The sequence below is a fragment of the Capsicum annuum genome, chromosome 9, assembly GCF_002878395.1.
Source record: "Capsicum annuum cultivar UCD-10X-F1 chromosome 9, UCD10Xv1.1, whole genome shotgun sequence".
NCBI classification, from domain to species: domain Eukaryota; kingdom Viridiplantae; phylum Streptophyta; class Magnoliopsida; order Solanales; family Solanaceae; genus Capsicum; species Capsicum annuum.
In genome coordinates this window covers 185272774-185295191 of record NC_061119.1, presented here as the reverse complement: position 1 = coordinate 185295191, position 22418 = coordinate 185272774, and the positions used below count along the sequence as shown (strand labels likewise).

General features: G+C 36.9%; 1 protein-coding gene across 1 annotated transcript; it reads right to left on the bottom strand.

Annotated features, from left to right (window-relative positions):
- Positions 1-1951: 1951 nt before the first annotated feature.
- Positions 1952-21980, bottom strand: LOC107854751 (flowering time control protein FPA). Its single transcript, XM_016699752.2, has 4 exons — positions 21766-21980; positions 18453-18773; positions 4344-5578; positions 1952-3328 (listed from the first exon to the last, which is right to left on the bottom strand). Exons 1-4 carry the CDS (start codon positions 21769-21771, stop codon positions 2134-2136), a joined length of 2757 nt encoding a protein of 918 aa, XP_016555238.1. The 5' UTR covers positions 21772-21980; the 3' UTR covers positions 1952-2133.
- Positions 21981-22418: the final 438 nt, after the last annotated feature.

Genomic DNA, 22418 nt, shown 5'->3' with positions numbered 1-22418 from the left:
TATAGTTGTCCTTTTTGTTATAGAAATTTTGTGTCCTATATGTTTATATATACATATGAGTAAGATATGTATTTTTGTAAATACATATGCAAATACATATGTATGTTGTCCTGTAAATACCTATCCAGGTCTGTATGGCTATGTATTTTGTATATTTTTTGAATATGTGTATATGATATACATATTTGTCTTTTAAAAATAAAAGTTGGAGATAGAAGAGTAAAAAAAAAACATCAAAAAAATAGAAAAAGAAAAAAAAAAGAAGTGAAAAAGAAAAAAACAAGAAAGAGAAATAGAATCTAGAAATAGAAGTGTAAAAATAAAAGAAAAAAAAAAGAGAAACAAAAAACAATAGAAAAAAAGAAGAAGAAAACGAAAATAGGAAAAGAAAAAAAAAGATATAAGAAATGAAAAAAAAAAAACGAAAAAGAAAAAAAGTAAAAAAAGAAAAAAGAAAAATAGAAGAGAGAAAATAAAGTGGAAAGAAAAAATGAAAAAGAAAAAGAAATAAAAATAAAAAAATAAAATAATAAAAAAATAAGATTAAAAAAAAATAACAAGAAAAAAGTTAGAGATATAAGAGAGTGAAAGAGAGAAAAAAATGATGTTTTATTTTAAAATTTTAAAGATCATGAAGATAATAATCTTCAAATATGAGAAAGAAAAGGAAAAAGAAAAAAAGAAGAGAAATAGAAGAGAGACAATAAAATGAAAAGAAAAAAAATAAAAAAAAATAAATAAATAAAATGACAAAAAAATAAGATGAAAAAAAAGGATAGAATATACGGCTATATCGGGGGGAGTGAAATAGTGGCTATATTGGGAGAAGTGAAATAGTGGCTATATTGGAGGGAGTGAAAATAGGAAAAGGTAAAGTAGTGAAAGTAAAACAGATGTTTGTCTAGTTAATGGGCAAAATAATGTTACTCTTGCTATAAACTGTAATTTTACAAAAATATTGTTATTATAATTATAGTTTTAAGTATGCTACTTTATGTAATTTCTCCATAATAAATTTACTTTTTATATTAATTCAATAAATATGAACGTAAATTAGTAAGATACAATGATTATGATGTAATCAAAATTTAACTTTCATTAAATTTCAAAAACACTCTTTAAATTAATAAATATTAATTTATCGATTAAATAATACCTCTATAAAATAATAATATTTCATGATCTCAACAATATTAATTTAAAAAGGGTCTACAATATCACTGAATCATAAGTATAACGTGGTTCGGTATAAAGATAATAAATGTCTCGTCTTTTCCATGATAGCATAGCTCTTTGAAGTACTTATGTGGGGTATTCAAGCTCTTATTTTTATAACTCACCGCAACTTATAAGGGTGATCGATCAAACCTATTGTTAAATCCTACTCAACGGAATATGTAGGTACGTATGATGTAACATGTCAATAGATCAAACCTATTGTTAAATCTTACTCAACGGAATATGTAGGTACATATGGCAAAACATGTCAATCTGATATTTCACAATAAAGCGAGCATATCAACTATTCCTAGCTCCTATATGTACTTACCTTCTAAATGACCAAATAGTATAAAAGAAGATTTGGTTCGTTAATGAAGATTTACGGGCAAAATACTTCTGACAATGTGTTACTTGATGAAGAAGCTAGGAAGATATTAGCTGAGGCAACTTAATGTTCTGTTTGTTTATTTAAAGTACTGGCTCAATTTAGCCTCAAAAGCAAAGTGCATAAAATGTCCTCCATATTTTTATCACTAAAATAAGGAGTATTTTATTTTATAAGCTTGATGTGAGAAAAAAAAAAAAAAAAAAAGATTTTAATGCAATCCCATGCGTGGAGGAAGTCATTATCCAACATTAGTACTCATCAACAAAAAAACAAACAACATTAGTACTCATCAACAAAAAAACAAACATAAAAAAAAAAAAAAAAAAAAAAGACATTCCTAGATTGATGCGACAATTTTAACAAGCACTACTGAGAAAGTTACAGAAATTTGTAGGAACAGAATACCACAGTAAGTTTCTTAGCAACAGGTCAGATGTGAAAGTACAGCACGAAGAAGACACTTATCGCATATACATGCATCGAAATACATAGTGATTATTGACCTACTTGGGTACATATTTGACTTATGATTTACCTTGTTTAATTTGATGAAGAAGAACTGTTGCCAATTGTAATGTTGCCTGCAAGCGTTTCTCTGGGTCTGTTTCCTCATTGGCTGCAGTTTGCAGTTGGCTCAAGTTAGTGCCGTGCTGAAGCTCTCTTGGAGGTGGTCCTGGCAAACTCGTCATTGACTGCTGCTGTTGTCGCAGTTGCTGAAGCATTTGTTGCATTTGACCAAACTGTGATGATGAATGATCAACAGGCTGATTGTTTGAGAATGGAATATTCTGAGGTGTCCTGTATGAGTTGTCAGGCAAGTAAGCAGTGCCTGGTTGTCTAGAATCTTGTCCTGTTGAAGCAACCCCTGATTGCCTCTGCTGCCCAAGAAGTGACGAGACTAGCGATGCAAGTTGTTCTGATTGAAAAGGTGCAGCTGGTGTCTTTGCCTCCGGAGGTCTATTATTACCATTTGAATGGATACTTGAAACTTCACCCCTATAGATGCTAGAACTCTCCTGCCCAGTACCAGGCATGGCCGGGTTATACCCCTGACCAATGGTAGGATCATTTCTGGATGATTGTGAGACGATATTGCTGACACTAGGATTTGGGTTCTGCATTTCATGGGAAGGCCAGTTCTGTCCCATGGCAGGGTACTGCTGATTGACCATGTAATTATGCCTGTCTCCACTAAATGACTCAGAAAAGTTGCCACCTGGCTGAAGAGAGCTTGAAAATGAAGCAGCTGGAGGTCCAGTATCCATCCCAGGATACGACGTATTGCTGATTCCAGGTCTCTGAGTAGCTGTGTAAGATATAAGTGCGAGATTAGGCCCAGAAGGCGATATCGGCTTGGGAAACGATGTGATGCCCTGGAAACTGGTAATACTAGTTTCATTCTTCTCAGGGTGAGATCCATAACTGGAAGCAGGAGGTTCTAATCTTAAAACAACACCAGAGATGCTCAGTTTTCCTGGTACTTTAAGGACCTTCTCAGAGAAGTCAGAAGGAGGTACAAGAAACATAGTGTTCCTATCATCCAATTTAGCCACAGCAGCTCGCTGCTTCTCACCAAGATAATTCATGAATTCGTTGTAAAATGCCATGTCAGCATCAGTAGCTGGAACAAAGAAGACAACCCAAGAACCAGCAGCTTGATAGTAATGCTTTGCAAGCATGTCTAAACTAGTCCTTGCTGTGCAGTCCAAGTAGACCGGTCTGGAGAATTGAACCATTGCAAACTCAATGAAGGAAAAACAATTAAGCGCTATTCTCAACACGTGGAACAAAAAGTTTTCAACCTAAGACGTCGCTCAGTTTTTGCTTAAAGTGTAACCATAGATCCCAAAAACCCTGTGAACAAATGTCTGAGAAGACTAGACACTCATAATGCCTAGGATGAAGAGAGTTGAAACAAGTCTTGCTACACAAGTACCATTCTATATCCTTCCCATGTACTTGATAGTTGATATCATGAACAAAAATTTTTCTACTCCATACAAGAGAAAAGATAATTGTCCTCGAAAGGGCTAGGAGTAAAATTCAATCTCTGGATCTCCTTAAATGGGTAAAGCTGACCATCAAATGTTCGTAAACACCATCACTTTTCTATTCCGAGCTCCTAAGATAAGAAATATGCTAATCAAGAAAATACACTTCTACCTAACAGGGATATAAAGCACTGATTTCACCAACGAATACACAGTAGCAGAGTTCTATTACAATTTATTTTCAATCACAGACGCATAATGATTATATTTTTTGATAACCACATAATGATTATATTTAACTTGAGCAAAGGCTAAATATTGTTATTTATTTGTGTTATTAAATCATCAGTAAGCTAAATAAGACTTGTTAAATTTCTCTAAAGTGCTGTAGACCAGATTGTTGAGCTTACCAATCCAAACATAAAACAACAACATACCCAGTGTAATCCAACCATTTTAAAGTTAATTCAAAAGCACATACAGAAAACTACAACTATTATACAACATGAGCTCCATGGACTAGCATGATTTTATCAGTTATAGCAGAGTATATTTGCATTGAGATTTATATGTTAGGAAGGGCTTCAACTCAAATGTCCAAGGAAAGGATCCCTGCAGTTTAAAAAGCTTTCATTTCTAACTGAAGTCGCCTATCAGTTCTAATTTCAACTTCTTGTGCGCATTAGATCAGAAATTAATGTCTATGGAAGCATTAACTTCCCATAAAACATGTGATTACTTACAAGATCATGTCTAGAGGTTTGCCCACAGGAAAGCATCGAGCCTGACAGACAACAGTTCCTCCCTTAGCAATAGTACCTTCCCATTTCCACTCAGCACTCTTGGATGAGGGATGTGGTTCAGGAGTCAACCTTTTCTGCTCAGCATTTGAAGCCAATTGACCAGAGCCCACCTTAAAACCATCAAAACGTGAATTCCACTGGTCGTTCTCCTCCGGGTAAGGTACATTGGTGTTCATCATCCGCTCAGGAATCTGTCTATGAACAAGAGATCCAGAATCAAAGTTTTTATCAAGCACCTCAGTTTGGGAAAACTCATGGTACCCCCTTTGTCTTGCTGGTTCCATATCATTGAAAGGATATTCTGGAAGCTCATTTTCAGGAAAATAGGAGCTGGTTTTCAGTTTCTTAGCTTCATGAAAGACCAAAGGATCCTCAGGCAAGTCCCATGAATCATCATAGAACGGATCTTGTCTAGGGAACCGTTGAGGAGAAAACTCACGGATGTCTACAGCTCTTTTCCTTGGAGGACTATGCTGATTGTAAGCATTGTCCCCATGTCCCAGTTCAGAATCTATAACAGGAAATCTCCTTCTATCAAGTGTACCATCTTCACCTGCCCATGAATTACCCTTTCTGCCAAAACTAACAAGACGAGAATCACCAGGATCCATATCTGAGTGAAACCTTGGAGACCTCATGCCATGATCTCCAGGAACACTACCAAAGTTCCTATCATGTCGAAGGTTCTCAGAAGAACCAATGTGCCCATGTGATCTCAAACGTGAGGCTGGTGAATCATTCATTGAGCTCCTTTCCTTGTTGGGAGTTCCAGATTCCGCCCGGGCAAAACAAATATGTACACGAGGATTGTCAAATAATTTTCCTTGTAATACTTCTTTTGCCCTGCAAGCTGCCATCACATTCTTGTATCGAACAAAGGCATAAGTTCTCCCAGGAAATGCAGTAATCTTATCTATCTGTCCAAATGGGGAAAAGGCTTTTCGCAAAATAAATTCATCTACCCTCAGCTGCGCAGGAAACCCAATCCACAAAACTTCACTGGGTTCTCCACTCTTATCATCTAACTTTGATTTGTCTGGATATGGTGGAAGGTCAGGAGTAGAGTGGCGACTCCTCAAATCCCTTTGCGGAAATGGAGATCTTCTTATCATGGGACGTTCATCTCGACGTGGAAAATACTCTGCATCCCGTGGTGGTGCTGGTGATGATTTGTCCTGTGATATAAAACCCTATTTAGAGCAGAAATGTTGCCATTTTTTCTTGATAGATTTTTAGATCAAGAAAAGAATAAAGAGGTGAATTTACTGGCATATAGATTAAATTTTTCACCAGTAAGTAATAATCATTTATAGGGAGTTGCTGTATCAATTCTGACAAGTACAACACCAAGAGAAGTAACCCATTAGTCGACGAACTTAGTAACACAAATCTCCCTATTTGTGACCTACATGAAGCATCAATCAAAACCATCAAAATTCAAACTGATTGCTGTTCTTGCTGTACATTTTCCAATGCTGTAACACTACATTATCTTCACAAAGGTAGTCTGATTATTGCAGCAAGAATCTGGAAGTGAGATGTTGAAGCGGAACACAGACAAAAACAAACATACGTACAGGACAGGACAAATGCAATCAACTAGATAGAAATAGTCTAACTTAAACAAGTTGGGAGTGGCGTAACTTCCAGGCTCATATCCGTTACAGGTGCAGAAACCAGGTCCTTTCAGGAATAGGTTGCAGCATCATGACTTAAAAACGAATGCACTTCATTTAATGGACCCTCTTTTTTAAGTACAAAGACAAAACGAGAAGTCCTTACCACTGAATTAGATATGTGTTTTAACAGAAGCCAAACATTCTTCTGATAGAACAAATGCAAAATATTACATTATTATTGATGCAGAAGTGAAGTAACTTTACGATTTGCCCCTGATTATAAAACCAATTCTTACAGAAGATATGATAGTAACACACACAAAATTTTACTTGTTAAATTCACTCACAGCTTTCAATTACCTTTCTGATACTCAACTGGTCAACTTATAGGAAAATTGTTAAAGCACAAGTTTCAGCTAACACACAAGCCACAAGAGTGTTTATGCATTTCGAAGAAGACAAAACCAACAACATATATCTTCTATTTTAGCCCCTAGATTATCATGAATCTCTAGAGATGTTTCAAGTTACAGGACAACAACACATCCTCTGTAGACATATTGAAGGAACAAATTCTACTTCAAAAGCATATGCATGAATGCACACACACATATATATATCTATATATTCCGAGAGCAAGTAAAATAACCCGAACAGTGATTATTTGGGTAAAGGAATTGGAAAAAAACACAGTGAGTTGAATAAAAATGAAGCAAAACGATATCAAATCAAAACCATCTCATATTTTGACTAGGATATCAGAATTGCAATTATTAAAGATGTCTATCGAATGAGTAGGAGATATCTTTTAGAAGAAGCTCTTTTGATTGGGAACTGAAAAGGATAACAACACTATTGCGACCTCAACCAAATTCACGCTGACAACAATGAGCAATAGAGGATATGCACAACAGAGAAAGAGGAGGATCACTGGATCAAAGTCATATGCATATTAGAAACAAAGAAAATCCTAAAAACATGGAAAACTCTGTCCATTTCTTAAGGCAAACTTGTACAGCTCTTTGAATTGGTTCCAGAAGAACAAAGGAGAAGAGATAAAGAAGAAAACTGGATCCATTTCACAAAACCTCCCCATAAGTTTCCTATCAAAAAAACTAATAATCAGCAATTTGGAAACAACAACGAATGCGAAGCAAGATCTCAACTTAAAAAACAAAAACAAGAAATTGGGATCTTAATAATCATTAAGCATGTACATAAAATAGCACTTATACCTTGGCATGACTCCAAAAATCACTGCACCTACTTGATAAAGGAGAGAAGTTTGAATAGCTTAGAACAAGTAGCATACGAGCCTTATTTTTCTTTTAATTAGTAAAGGTATTCTGTTACGAACCTTATTCAGGTTCAACCATTTAAAGAGAGTATAGATATAAGACCGAACAAGTTTAAATTGACAGATAGATGCATATTCCTCGTAAACTAGTCAATGACACAATTCATGCACTAGTCATCGAGGGTCAGGTGAAAATAGACAATGAACGGAGTTCAAGAAAATAGCAAGAGCGGAAGAGATTTCAGAGAGATATTTGTGACTTCAGCAAGGGGATAAAAATACAAGACTCTGAGAATGGCTAATTCCATAAAAGATACAACTCTTCTGATAAAATAGAAATTAAAGGGGAACTGATTGAAGATGCAAAGAAAGAGTAAGTACTCGTATCTCAAAGGAGTTCTGTTGATATCTGAAGCAGTTACTGGATTAAGGATAAATTTGGATAAGAGCTGTTTGTTTAGTATGAAGGGTAGCCTTAGATTAAAGGGGAGCCTTGGAGCCATGTCCGCCGAAACAGCCTCTTGCAGAAATGTGGGGTAAGGCTACGTACAACAGACCCTTGTGGTCCGGACCTTCCCAGAACCCGCGCATAGAAGGGAATTTAGTGCACCAGGTTGCCAATATGTTCAGTATGCAGATGATATTATTGAGGACTTGGCTAAATTCCCGGGAGTAAGGTGGAGAAATTTCCTACAGTATATATAGGGTTTCCTTCGGTTGGAAGAGGAAGATCAGAAAATTTGGCAACGAGTTCTGGATAGGCGTGCTAATTAGATTATTCTACGGAAGAAACGATACGTATCTATGGAGGGCAAACTCACACTAATAAATGGTGTGGTAGATGGAATGCCAACCTACCTGATGTCTCTATTCTCTATGCCTGCAGCAGTGGAGAAGAATATAAACTCTATGAGAAATTTGTTTCTTTGAGAATGCAATGCGGGTAAAAAAGAAGATGCACTTAATCAAATGTCAAGTGGGGCTGAATGACAAAAAAGTGGAGCCTAAGAGTGAAATCTGAAAATAAACAACAAGAGCTTGCTCTTCAAATGGTTTTGGAGATGCATGTTGGAACAGGATGAAGTTAATAAGGGTGGGTGGAGACCTTCTTTACATATGAGTGCTAAAGGAGGCATATAAAAGTTCCATTAGAAAACTTTGGGAAGAATTTCTACAACACACTAAATAGAAGTTGAAAATGGAGAAAAATCAACTTCTGGATGGACCTAGAGATAGGGGAGGAACGTTTGAAGTTCAAACTCCTTAATCTGTTCAATTGCTCTTAAATCAAAGTTGGAAATATTGTGATTGTTATTCAAATTCAGGATGGTGGATTGCACTCAGAAGAATCTTGAATAACTGGGAGGTTGATGACTACTGTCTTTTACTCCAACAGTTAAAATTTAGTCTCAATTGATCAGCGTAAGGTGAATGCACTGAACTAGGAAACTGGTGATGGAGGAAAAACTGAGTCAATAGCTGTTATAACATGCTAATTAAAAAGTCAAGCCATGAAGTAGTCAATCGGGCGTAGAAAATGAATTGAAAGACAAAAGCTCCAATAAAGGTAGCACGCTTTGGTTGGATACCAACTTGGGAGGCTTGTTTGACTCAAGATAATTTGGAAAAGAAGAGATTTAAGTTATGCAAATAGATGCTAGCTTTGTGAAGGAAATCAGGAAACAGTGAATCGTCTTTTTCTCCATTTCAGAGTATCAAGAAAATGCTGGGATTTATTCTTAAAGCATCTATGGCATTTCTTGGGCTGCCACAGACTATAAGGAGTTTGTTGGTAGAGTGGCTTTCCCAAAGAGTATCCAGCAAGCTGAAGCAGATATGGAGGACTATAACATTGTGCATATTTTGGCATGATTGAAAAGAAACAGGAGCTAGCTTCGAAGGGCATAAGGATCATATCTCTAGAAGAAAGAATAGATGTACTCATAACCAGTTTATGGATTTCCTGGCCTTGTTCGGAGTATTGCAGGGTATTTTTATTTGGGATGTTCTTTCTATTTTCATGTACCTTATTAACAAACTTTTGTCTTCTCAAAAATAGAGAGGATGCAAAACAGATAAAGGAGCATATATTGGAATTTATTCCAAATTGGTCAAGGAAGAGGAGCACTGGAAAACACACAGGAGTAATGACGGATTGTCTACTCTATCAATTGGAGAAAAGAAATGGTCACAAAGATCATTTGAAGAAGAGGAAGTGAAAACTAAAGGAGGATATCATTAACACCTTTAGCTACTTTAATGCAGAGAGAAGTTGGGGGATAAAAGCTTCAGTGCCACTTTTTTTTCTCTCACTCCAAGAAAGTAAATTAAGGAATTCAGGCATTCCACAATTAGTAAGCTTGACTTTAGACACACTTATTTTATGATGGTGATACCCGAACCAAATTGAACATACCTCGACTATTTCACCAGTGCCTACTACCTCCACCAGCACAGATATCAGGTATTCACTACCTCTCACCAAAACAGATACTGGGTATTCGATAGCTCTCACCAACTCAAGTAGCGGTCCTACCGAATAAATTGTCTACAAAGCCTAAGGAGATGAGAAGAAATCACCCAGTATTTTTTGCCATCCCTAGAATTTGAACCTAAGACCTTATTGTTCTTCTCTAATTTATTTTTTTTTAATAAAAAAGAAAGTTCTTCTCTAATTTCATTAACCAATAGACCAGACCCTAGGTAGGATTTCGGAGCATGTAATGTGGTCTTTTCTTTTGGAAAATGATGGAGAAGCTGAAATTTGAGAAAGGTAGATCAAATAGGTCAAAACATTCATTAACAACAACAACATACCCAATGAGGTCTGGGGAGCTATGTTGCTCGGACTCGAATGCGAGTATCCAAGACGAGTGCGGATCCGAGAGTCGGATTCGTCAAAATTTAAATTTTAAAATTTGAGAGTGCGAATCTGAGTATGGATACGGGTACGGGAATTCGGCTAAAAAAATCAATATTATAAAAATAGAATTATAAAGATATTCCACCTTACTTTTTCTCGACACATAGGGATTAGGTTTAGGAGTAGACACGTTATTATATTATTTTAGTTACTTTTCCAATTACTTTTACTTTTAAAATTTCTATTTTCCTTAGACAACTCAAATAAATAAAGGGATATGTAACATTATACAGTATACAGAATGGAGTATAATTTTTAATTAAAGAATAAAGTAAAGACTTAAAAGTCCTTGAGATCTGTGTGTCTCTTTCTTCCGCAAAGAGTCAAGACAACCTCTTTGCTCCTCTGGTTCTTTCCAAGACGACGCTTCTGCTTCCAAATTACCATTGTTGGTCGCACTTTGTCCTTCTATTTTGGCTTGAAACATTAAGCAACAACTATATATATCAAGAGGAAAAGCTAAAAGGAGACAAAGGCAAGGCGTAAATTTGTTTTATTGTTATTTTAAGGAATCGAATTCTCAATTTTTCCCCCAAATTTGTTCTTGATTCTAGTCAAAGTATCCGAATGTGTTTGACCAAATCTAAGACGCACCCTGCACCCGCACCAGCATCGCATTGAGATACGTTTGGCGGCAAAATCGAAGAGTCCTCGCAACATAGCTAGGGAGGGTAAAGTGTACGCAGACCTTACCACTACCTCGGGGAGGTAATGTGGTTTTCGAAAGATCCTCGGCTCAAGTGTTTAGCAAATCCAGGTACAAAGAAGAGGGACATATTGAAGATAATATGGCAACATAGGACAATGCAGAATCTACCATAAAAACAATAATGAATAATCCGCCACAGAATAGTGTGATAATCAAAACACAATACAAGACAACAAAGATAGATATCTACGGCTAAATTCTATGTTACCATACTACAACTAGTGCACAACAACACTTCTCCCAACTAACCTTTTACTCTAATACGCGTCCTCCACATCCCCTATCTAATGTCATGTCCTCAGTAGCCTAATTATGTGACATGTCTTGTCCAAAAATCATGGTTGCTTTAAATTATTATTTCTTAAATCAAATGCAAATTTGTGTTAAGAGTTTCATTTGGAAAGGACAATTTCTTAAGTAGCTTATCTTTTTATCATAGTGATGGAACTTTTTTAACTGATAACTGTGGTGTCTAGGTTAGCTCTCGCACACCTCGACTAATTCCATCAAATACCTGTCACCTCCCACCAACATCAGGATACCAAGGCTAGATCAGGCATCAGGGACCTCAAAATAAATGTCCTTTATGATAGTTTTAAGTATATTATTTGGAATTTCCAAAATTTCAAATGGGTTTCGGCCTTGTTTCATAGTGAATTTATAGATTTAGTACTTTGAACACTAAATTCTGTTTAGTGAATTCAACTTGACTTGTACCTAGAGCAAAGAGAAGGGGTTGATTCATGTTAGCAATTAGCAGTGTTGTCGTGGTGGCTGAAGTTGACAATGGTACTGGTGGTAGCGGATGGTAGGAGCTAGTTGTGATGGTAGAAATGGTTCGTAGTAAGGATTGACCGCAATGATGGTAGTGGCCAATAGTTGCAGCGAAAGTGGTGATGGTGATGATGATAGTGATAATGGCAGTGGATATAATTATAATGATAGAGGTGGTAGGTGTAATAATGACTCATAGTAGTGGTTGACAGTAGTAGTCCCTACCCATTGTGGTTGTGATAGTAGAGGTGGTTGGAGGTGGTGGTGGTTGTGATGGCAAAGTTGGTTAGTAGTGGTGGCAGGGGGTTATGGACAAAGTGGTGGTGAAAATTTTCCACACAAGAAAATGGCAGCCTTGTGCATTAAAGCTCCCGCTATGCACCGAGTCCTGGGAAGGGTCGAACCACAAGGGCCTTAATCTAAACAAATTCACTTAACAGCATAAGGTCTGAACCATTTTGGTTCACAACAACGTGGTTAACAAAAACTGTTGCATTACAAATTGTTGGGATGGAAGAATTTGAAACTTCCAATTTAAAAGAAATTTTAGTCACTGGGAAGCTAAAAGAGTAAAAGAGCTTATGGGAATGGTGGAAGGAATTACTCCGGAGAACGCATGGTGAAACTCTAATCATGAACCGGAGGGAATAGGATTTATATATAATACCCTACGTGGAAAAGAATGGTAGTGTAGTGTCTATAACTAAGACTCAGTATAATAATGTAGAGAACACAATTCAATCATATTTTTCCCCTTTATTTCTCACAAGTCACAATGACTAGACCTGTCATTTCTTTTCCTACGAGTCAATATATGGATTCTCCATATCACATTGGGATTTAAGCATGCATTTGTTCAGATTCCATGACGTATAAAGTCAACTCCAAGTAAGAGACTACTTTTGGGGATTGAGGTCATATGAGCAGATTGTTTGATACAGATGTTGATCGGGCAAAATCACCTTCTGTTAAAAGTTCTATATCTGGATAATGTGTTTTAGTAGAAGGTATTCTGGTGTCCTTGAAGAGTAAAAATGTTTGGATTGGCTTTTAAAAAGTTGCTTACAAATTAAAAGCTAAAAGCCATAAGTTAAAAGTACCTAACTTTTGGCTTTTGGCTTATTTTTACAATTTTTTGGCCTAAAAGTGAGTGCTTAAAAATATTTTCTAGCTTTTCCAAATACCAACAAAACTATAAAAAAAAAAAGGGCTTAAAAGCCAAAAGCACTTGAAAACAAGTCAAATCCAAACACCCTCTAGAGTGTGGTTGCTTAATCTAGTATAGAAGCAGAATATTAAGCAATGGTAGTAGCAACTTGGGAGCTAGTTTGGATTAAACGGTTTCTTAGAGGACTAAAATTGGATTAAACGGTTGCTTAGAGGACTAAAATTTAGAAAAGTCAATCAAATGGAATTCGTGTGTGATCACGAAATGGTTCTTCACATCGCAGCAAATCTGGTATTTCATGAGAGAACTAAGCGCATTGAGATTGAATGTCCACTTTGTAGGAGATATAGTTACAAAATTTGTGAAGATGGATCAAGTTGCAGATATTTTTAACAAGTCCCTCACTGGTTCTCGTACTCGTTGCATCCATAACAAGCTTGGTACATATGACTTGGATGCACCAACTTGACAGGAACTATAAGAGACGAATCGGAACAGGAATAGGATTTTTATGAAGTATCCTACACGGAAAAAGATGGTAGCATAGTGTAATAATGTGAAAAACACAGTTGAATAATATCTGCTCCGAATGAAAAAATTTCTGCAAAGTCCCATTAGCTTACTGGCAAGGAACTCCCCTAACATAGTACTGAAAGGCCAGACATAGTCCCTTTTTCACTTCACTTTTTACTTGGTCTTGGTTAGTAACAAAATTACCCTAGTTTGACACTGTAAGCATGCCTAGCAGATTTTGTGATTGGTCATAATAAATGTTTGCAGATTTTGGTGTATGTTCTGAATCATTATGGATTTAATAGGCAATGCTAGGTGATGCAGGGCGAGTATAGAAGCTAGAAGGGCAGCAAATAAGGAAGAAGTAGAAACTGATCTGGAAAAACATCACTTTTATTTTAAAAAAATCTCGAAAACCATCCATTCATGCATCCTGCGAACAATTTGGCTAAAGAGAAACTTGAGGGTAGGTAGGAGAATGTTACTTTTGTTAAATAATATCTATCCAGAATCTGAAATTTTGGTGCAGGGCTCTCTTTTTTTTTTAAAACAGTTTGATTTCATGGAATCCCTACCCCACCTGTGGGATTATACTAGGGTGGTTGTTGATGATGATTTCATGGAATCCCTACAGTGACGAAGGATTCCACTTCAGCAAACTTCTGTTCTTTCCAAGTACCAATCTAATGAACAAAAAAAATTGTAATATCTCAATATTAGAGATATATAGCTATGATTTACAGCAGAAGAATATGATGCATGCATATACTTTCCATCTTGAGCTTCTGTCTATTTACGTTCATGAGAACCTCTAAACGAATTTAAGATAGCTAGAAGAGGTAAAACCAGATGCTAGTAGAAAAAAAATTGGAAAGAGAGATATAGTGAGAGAGAGACCTAGGGATCAGATGAAACAGATGTAGAATACAGCAGCAAAAACTGTCACCCAAGGAGAAAAAATGAGAGATCAAAAAGAAAATGGTGCTCTAGAAGCATCACAGAACACTGAACAGTATAGTGCTGGTAGCCTAAACAATTCTTGAAATGTAGCTATGTAAAAATACGGCGCCAAGCAGTACACCTAAAAGAAGTTACAACAACATATCCAGTGTGTATTCCCACAAAGCGGGGTCTGGGGAGGGTAAAGTGTATGCAGTAGTCCATACCACTACCTCGGGTGAAGTAGAGAGGTTGTTTCCGATAGCCCCCGGCTCAGGATAAGTTAAAAAAGTAATTCACGTTATCAAGTATGCAAATTTATAAGCATTATTTTAAGATCATTGATGCTCTAAGACCCCAATCTTGTGGGACATCAACTGGTATCATTTGCCAAAGCCGGCCACACTGCACTGTGAGAGTTAAGACAGCCTAAATACATAGGTGTTATACAATACTCCAGCTCATAGCAGAGCGATGCTTTCACTTGTTCCTTGATTGAGATGCTAATTTAAGATAGATCAGGCAAGTCGGCAAGACTATGGACATAAAAATAGGCACTCCCTGGGTCCAACTTCACATAAATGATAAGCTTCAGGGTGTCACTATAAAAGAGAAGTAGAATCCGCTGATCCAAACAAAGCTTGTCAATATTTCAAGAGAGCTGATTAAAAATATGGAGGAAACAAGCTTTTTTCCCTTATTTCTAAGGAAACAATTTCTGCATACTGCTACATTCAGGAGTAGGGCTTTATAACTAACTAAGCTAAAAGGATATCAACGGAGCAAGCTGAAAGCATTTTCTGGTAGGCAAAGTGAAAAAGTGCCTCACTAGCAAACACATATAAATGGATCGCCTTTCCAAAAGAAGCTGACAGAAGTAGGAGAGATAGGTCCCCCTAAAGAAGCAGATAATAGTACACAAGAAAACAGATAACTGAATCACAATTTCAAAGCATTCAAGCAGGACACATGTAAGCACTGCTGCTTATTTTACTCGATGACCGCCAGTCATTCAGGTCTAGCATGTGAACTTGATGTAAGATAAAATGCATCCTGACAGGAAACCGAGAAGCATTCCTTATCTGGAAGGTGCTTCAGCTGACGAACTATCAGTTCAAGTGAGGCATGTTTTTGTAGAATGTCATGGATGATAAACTTCAATTCTGATACACATCTCTCATAGTAGTGGATGGTCTTCTGCTACATTGATTTTTTGAAATGGTAAATATTGTAGATGTTAGAAGTCAGCACTAACAAGGTGCTGCAACATTAGTTCGTCTCAATTTGTGCTTCTTTAGTACAAAACTATGGTTGAGAATGAGAATCATCATCACTTGGGAGTGTTGCAATGTTAATCATTAACCCCATAATAATCTTAAGAGAGGTATTTACTTTGTTGGAGTGAACTCTAGAAAAAATTATTCTCCACATTTCCACTTAATTTGGTTCACTGATTCAAAAAGGTAATAACCTGAACTCTATGGATAAAATCAGGTGTAGTTCTAGTTTTGTGATGCCAATTCTGATCAAGTCTGATATTAATAACCTTTGTATGGAAATGTGCCGGACTGCCGCCAATGTAATTTTTACTGAAGATAGCAGTAAAACAGCGATGGTAGTAAAATAGAGGTGGCTGGATCCTCATCTCTTGAGAACTAAGAGCCCTACATGATGGTCCCTCAACACCACTATGTGCCATACTTAAAGGTCTTAGCAATAGGTGTTTTCTGGCTTGAAGAGAATCTAATTTGATGATTTTACTCTAGTGTTGTCAAAGGCGTGCTTAAGCCCAGAAATGAAGCTCAAAACGGTTGAGCACTTCGCCTGGCTTAATGTGCACTTCGGTGAAGTCATCAAGGCTCTACGGCATACTTTTCCTTGCAAATGAGCCTCATAAGAGGCGACAATAACAATTGATATTTCTTTGTATAATCATTTTTTTCATTTTATTTGTTCATATGTTTGTCATTCATGCTTATAATTATTAATCTTGGACTAAATATATATAAATATTTGTATTTTTCCTCCCTTTGCACCTTAATTAAAGTCCACGCTTTATATGTGCTTAAAGCTCTAACGGATTTTAGAGCTTTTTTGCGCTTTTTGCTTTAACGCCGGTTTACTCTCACCATATACCACATGTTGCATAATTATTTCCTTAGCAAAAAGCAACTGAAGATGAAAAGGAAAAGGAGGCGAACACCCTTTATCAATACCAGCTTTTTGCTTTGTCATCGAAATTAATCAGTAATGATTTCAAAAATGGAACAAGCACCATCTCAATAACATGACCAGACTAGTGATCAGCCTTGGGAACAAATTCCCTCTTCAATGCATATGAATATGAAAGAATCATGTGCATTCAAACACGGGCAAAGGCGTATACAGTGCTGCCACAGTATGAAGTTAGTGAGGTGCTACCTAATGCTATCCTAGAACAGAAGCAATCATATAAGATAAGGACTTAATAGATAAATGCTGTCCATGTATGGTCCAGGTCAATAGCAGCACCAAAAAGCTGGAGATTGATTGAAGAGAGAGTCTGCCTGCTATTTAAAGCATCCGACAGACTGACACCTGCATCTATGCTCTCAATGGTTATTAATTTAGAAAAGTGCAAGATAAATGCATAGTCTGATACGCCCACGACTAATGGCAGTTTATAATGATCGAGTATAGATATTGCTTGGGCAAGGAGCTCGCATCCTGATAATTGATTATGATGGCAACAGAGTAAAGGACACCGAAATGGAAGGAGTTGGTGCAATCTTTACTTAGATCATAAATAACTTGTGAATTGAAGAGCAAACTTGGTGCGGAGTTAAACTTCTCCTGAAGCCTGTGATATTTCTCATCACTACCCTCACAAATGGAGGCTACACAATCGATTGGGAGCAAATTATAAGGATGTTCTACTGTTTCAAATTAGGATGTTCTACTGTTTCAAATTTGCTAAGTCACTGCCACATCCTACAGTTTGCAATAATTTTGGAATTTTGATTTGCTGAAAATATTGTGGAATTGTCTTTAGATTCTCCAGGTCTTCACCATCTTTCTTTCTATTTGTTTGACAATATTTCCCTTAGGTTTCAGATGATTAAATGTTTGACTGCTTACACAAACTGTTACAATTCTTTCTTTTTCTTCTTTCTATTTTTTTGCAAGAAGCAACCAACTGTTAGAATCTATAGTGGTAGTCCATAATGTAAGTTTTGTTGGAGCTTTGGACTATGCTAATTGATTACTCGTCATTTTCTCAGGATCAAATGCAAATTCTGGACTAGTAAAGGACAAACACTCGGCAATGGATGGTTATGGTGGATGGATTGGAACATGATTGGCATATGAAGGAATTGGAACCCCTCAAGCTTGAACCAGACAGATCAGTTAGACACACACAGTACTCACCACAGACACACACCCTCCTTTGGATAAGTAAACACTAGAAGTCCCATCCATAGGTATTCTTTTCTCTTTTTTTTTTTTTGGCTTTTGTTGGACGAAATCATGCAGGAGGTACAGTAAAAACTATACCACATTGCTGCTCATCTGTAATATTCCTTGCTTTTGGAGGTTAATGAAACAATTGTTGCAAGTATTTGTGCTTAGACTGCTGAATTTCGACTATTTTCTTTGGTCCAATGGTTAATTGTTGATCACTACTTGCCTTAGTGGTAAATTCTTCCATAAAATTCTACACAATCATGCCAATGTTTGCACATCTACAAATTTATAGTTCAGATAGTTTCTGTTATATTAGTCTACTCTATAATTCAGTCCAAGAAGTGATAACATTATGTACCTAAAAGTAGTTGAGTTACAGAAGCACTCAGTGTGCCCTACTTCCTAGTCCCAGAAATAAATTCTTATGACCTCAACGATACTGAGTGAACGCAGAGAGAATTGCAAATGGAAGATCACAAGATCCACATCAAACTTGGATGTGTGCACTAATATTAATAGCAGACATTTATGAGTAAGAGAATGAATCTCATAGAAACTACTTTCTGGAGAAAAATACAGTACTGTCATGTGCTCTGCCAATAATTCTCTATGCGTAGAAAGTAATTCCACAAGGAAAAGTAGGCAAAGGTTGACAAAACTAACCGCCTTCGTAAACTCAATCCTAAGTGGATTGCCAGCAACAACATAACCTTGGAGATGTCTTATAGCAGCAAAGGCCCCATCCACATCTTTAAAATTAATGAAAGCATAACTTCGGCCTGGTTGAAATGCTACACTTTCCAGATCCCCAAAACGTAAGAAGTGATTGGCTAAAGTACTTTCTGAAAGATTATGAGACAGATTTCCAACCCAAAGGTGTCTGGAAGGGGGATGTTCACGAACATGATGGCTCTTCTCTTCAGGTCTTGGAGGATGGTCCCTGCGATGCCTATCTCTGTCTCTATCTCTCCCTCCTCTGCCAGTCTGCAAAAGAACCATGTAGAATTTGTCATCCAAACTGCATGAAAAATACTATAGGAATGAAATTCGCCCCAAACTGAACTGACTAAATACCAATATTCATGTTATCAAACCCTACTACCTTGGGATTGAGGGGTACCTGTTGTAGTAAATAGCATGTAAAACATACTCAGGCAGCACAAAAGGAAGCGTATAACATCAAATTGAAGGTTCAATTACAGGACAAAACTCTCACCAGAAGGGAGGACCAAAAAAAACAAAAATCGAAGGGTCAAAAACACAACTAAGGTATCTCGAATTTTGAGTTTCATATTTAAACTATCAGGTGTGTGCTTGAACTATCACCAATTGTTTATCAAAACATGCCTCAACTATCAATTCAGTTAGGAAAAATGAACAATTGATAATTGAGGCGGGTTTTGATAAATAGTTGGTGATAGTATAGGTTACTCACATAATGGTTAAATAATAAAACTTTAAAAAAACTGGCTACTTTAGGTGCGTTTTGACCATTAACTCAAAAACAAATAAACAATCAGACAACCAGATTCAACAACAACAACAACATACCAGTGTATTCCCACATAGTGGTGTCTAGGGAGGGTAGAGTGCACGCAAACTATACCACTACCTCAGATGATGTTGCTTCCGATAGACCCCCGGCTTAGGACCGATAACAGTATAACAAACACAAAACATAAATGCATATAAACTAGTACAGTATGCAAAATAAACTAACACCGCTAGCCACAAGATAATACTACATTCACAAGATAATACTAAAACTATCTAACCGAAACCATAACATCACACAACACCACAAACAAGAAACTTCAGACACAAAAGAACGCTCCCCTATTGTTACCGACTTAGCGGCGCACTCTCATCCCCTAACCCTCTACCCTAAACTGCGTCCTCCACACCTTCCTATCAAGGGTCATGTCCTCCGTAAGTTGTAACTGCTACATATCATGCCTAATTACCTACCTCCAATATTTCTTCGGCCTACCTCTACCCCGCGCTTAAAAGCATCCATAGCCAAGGTCTCACACCTCCGCACTAGAGCATCAGAGCCCCTCCTCATCACGTGCCCAAATAAACGTAACCTCACTTCTCGCATCTTGTCCTCCACCGAAGCAACTCCCACCTTCTCCCGAATAATCTCATTCCTCCCCCTATCTTTCCTTCTATGGCCACACATCCATCACAACATTCTCATCTCCACCACCTTCAACTTTTGGATGTAGAAGTTCTTAATTGGCCAACACTCCGCTCTATACAACATAGCCGGTCGGAATGTCACTCCGTAGAACTTACCTTTAAGCTTCGGGGGCACCTTCTTATCACATAAAACTCCTGAAGCGAGCCTAAAGGAGTTTTAGAAAACCAGATTTGGTTTTAGAAAAAAAAACGATTTCAAAGAATTAGAGGACCAGATTATACATTTCAACAACAACAACAACAAATCCAGTTTATTCCCACATAGTGAGGTCTGGGGAGGGTAAGATGTACGCAGTCCATACCACTACCTCCGGAGAAGTAGCAAGGCTATTTCCGAAAGACCCCCGGCTCAAGACAGGGAATAGTAATCAACTCCAAACAAAAAGAAGACAATACATAAATACGCTAATTACAAAAGAATAGTGAACAGAGAAATAGTAAACAAAGAAGAGTAAGCAATCGCAATAAAGCATGCAACAAGGTAGCAAAACAGGCTTAATACACCCACCAAGCAAAGCCCTACCCTACCTACCCAACTTGGCACTAGCCTTCTAACCTAATAAGCGTCCTCCAGATCTTCCTGTCTAGGGTCATATCCTCAGTAAGCTGTAGCTGCTCCATGTCCCACCTAATCACCTCTCTCCAGATTATACATTTAGCAAATAGAAAAGTTTCTCCTTGGGAGTTGGATGATTTCTCTGAAGTTCAGAACCAGTGTATAGATATACAATGGAAAGGCTGCATATGAGTATATACGCTCACTCTCCTCAACCCCCTCCTCGGCTAGCCGGAAATCACTTCAAGAACAAAGATAAGTCCTAACATTTGAGACAAAAATGTTCCACTGATCAGTCCACCAAACAATTAAACATAAATACAGCAGTCTTATGGAAGAAATCAACCTGGTTAATCACGTTTAACCCAATTTTGACATATAACAACAACATACCCAGTGTAATGCCGCACAGTGGGGTTTGGGGATGGTAGAGTGTACGCGGGCCTTACCACTACCTCAAGAAGGTAGAGAGGTTGTTCCCAGCTCAAGTACAACAAATCCAGATACAACGGAGAAGGAAACAATGAAGAAAATATAGCAACTGACAAGGTGACAGTACAAGGTCTACAAGAAAGAAACAATAACATCAACAAACTAGTGTGGTACTCAAAACACCATAAACAACAGACTATGATAGATATCACAAGCAAGAAACAGCTCCACCTAAACATCTACAGCTAAACTCTAAACTACCATACTAGAGCTAGTACACGACAAACACCCGCAATACTCTACCCGACTAACCTTCTACTCTAATACGTGTATCTAAGGTCATATCCTTAGTAATCTAAAGTTGCACGTTATCCTATCTAATTACCTCTCCCCAATACTTCTTCGGCCTACCTCTACCTCTCATCATAACTACCTAATATACCCAACCTCTCGCACCTCCTCACTAGCACGTCTACAACTCGCCTCTTCACATGTCCAAAACCATCCCAACTCAATCTCAGTCTCACTTCCCGCATCTTATCCACCACAGAGGCCACTCACTGTAATCACACAATAGGGTCTGAGCAGCGTACTTACCCCTACTTAAATGGCAGAGAGGTTGTTTCCGATAGACCTCGGAAAAAAGAAACATTATTATTACTCCATCACAAGTAAATATGCCCACAATCCGTAAAAAAAAAAAAAAAAATAAAAAAAAAAAAAAAAAAAAAAAAAAAAAAAAAAACTCAGCAAGGAAATCAAGTCGGTACAATTCGTAGAACTTACCGACATCTACCTATTGAAATTAATTTCGGAATTGCGCAATTAGGGGTTGGATGAACACACTTGTAAGAGGGGAAGCACAAAACAAGCGGAATTAGGGTTTGAGCATATGGGATAAACCACCAAGGATATGTGGGTCATGTATTTGGAGTAACCGCTATGAAATGTTCCTATTCCATTCCCTTTATGGGTGAAAATCATTTTTGTCCTTTAACTTTACTTCAAAAATCAAACTCAAAATAAAATTTAAATAATAAATATTCTCCTCTTTTTCCTACTTATCTTTTTTAAATACTTATTTTACCCTTACACTATTAATCTTTATTTTTCTTTAACAATTTAAAATTATTATATTTTTTATTTTTAATATATATAATAAATATTTGTAAATAAAAAGAAAATTATTTTCTAGACCAAAAAAAAGTGAGAAACATATATTAAGTATATAAATTAGTAATGTTCTACATGAAATAAATGATCATGATATGGAAATTTATTTATTAATAATAATTAAAACTATAATATCTATTAATACACCCTTGTGGTAGGGCCTTTTCCCGGACACTACGCATAGCGGTAGTTTTAGTGCACCCGGCTGCCCTTATTAAAATAACAAATAAAAATAATTTTATAAACATATTTCAATGCATGTAATA

Bases quoted from the DNA above. Each gene is read 5' to 3' on its own strand.
- LOC107854751 (XM_016699752.2), bottom strand. The intron at 5,579-18,452 runs GTTAGTTTTGTC...TTTATATCACAG, and splicing joins GGATTGAGTTTACGAAGGCG to GACAAATCATCACCAGCACC. The intron at 3,329-4,343 runs GTAAGTAATCAC...TCAATTCTCCAG, and splicing joins AAACCTCTAGACATGATCTT to ACCGGTCTACTTGGACTGCA.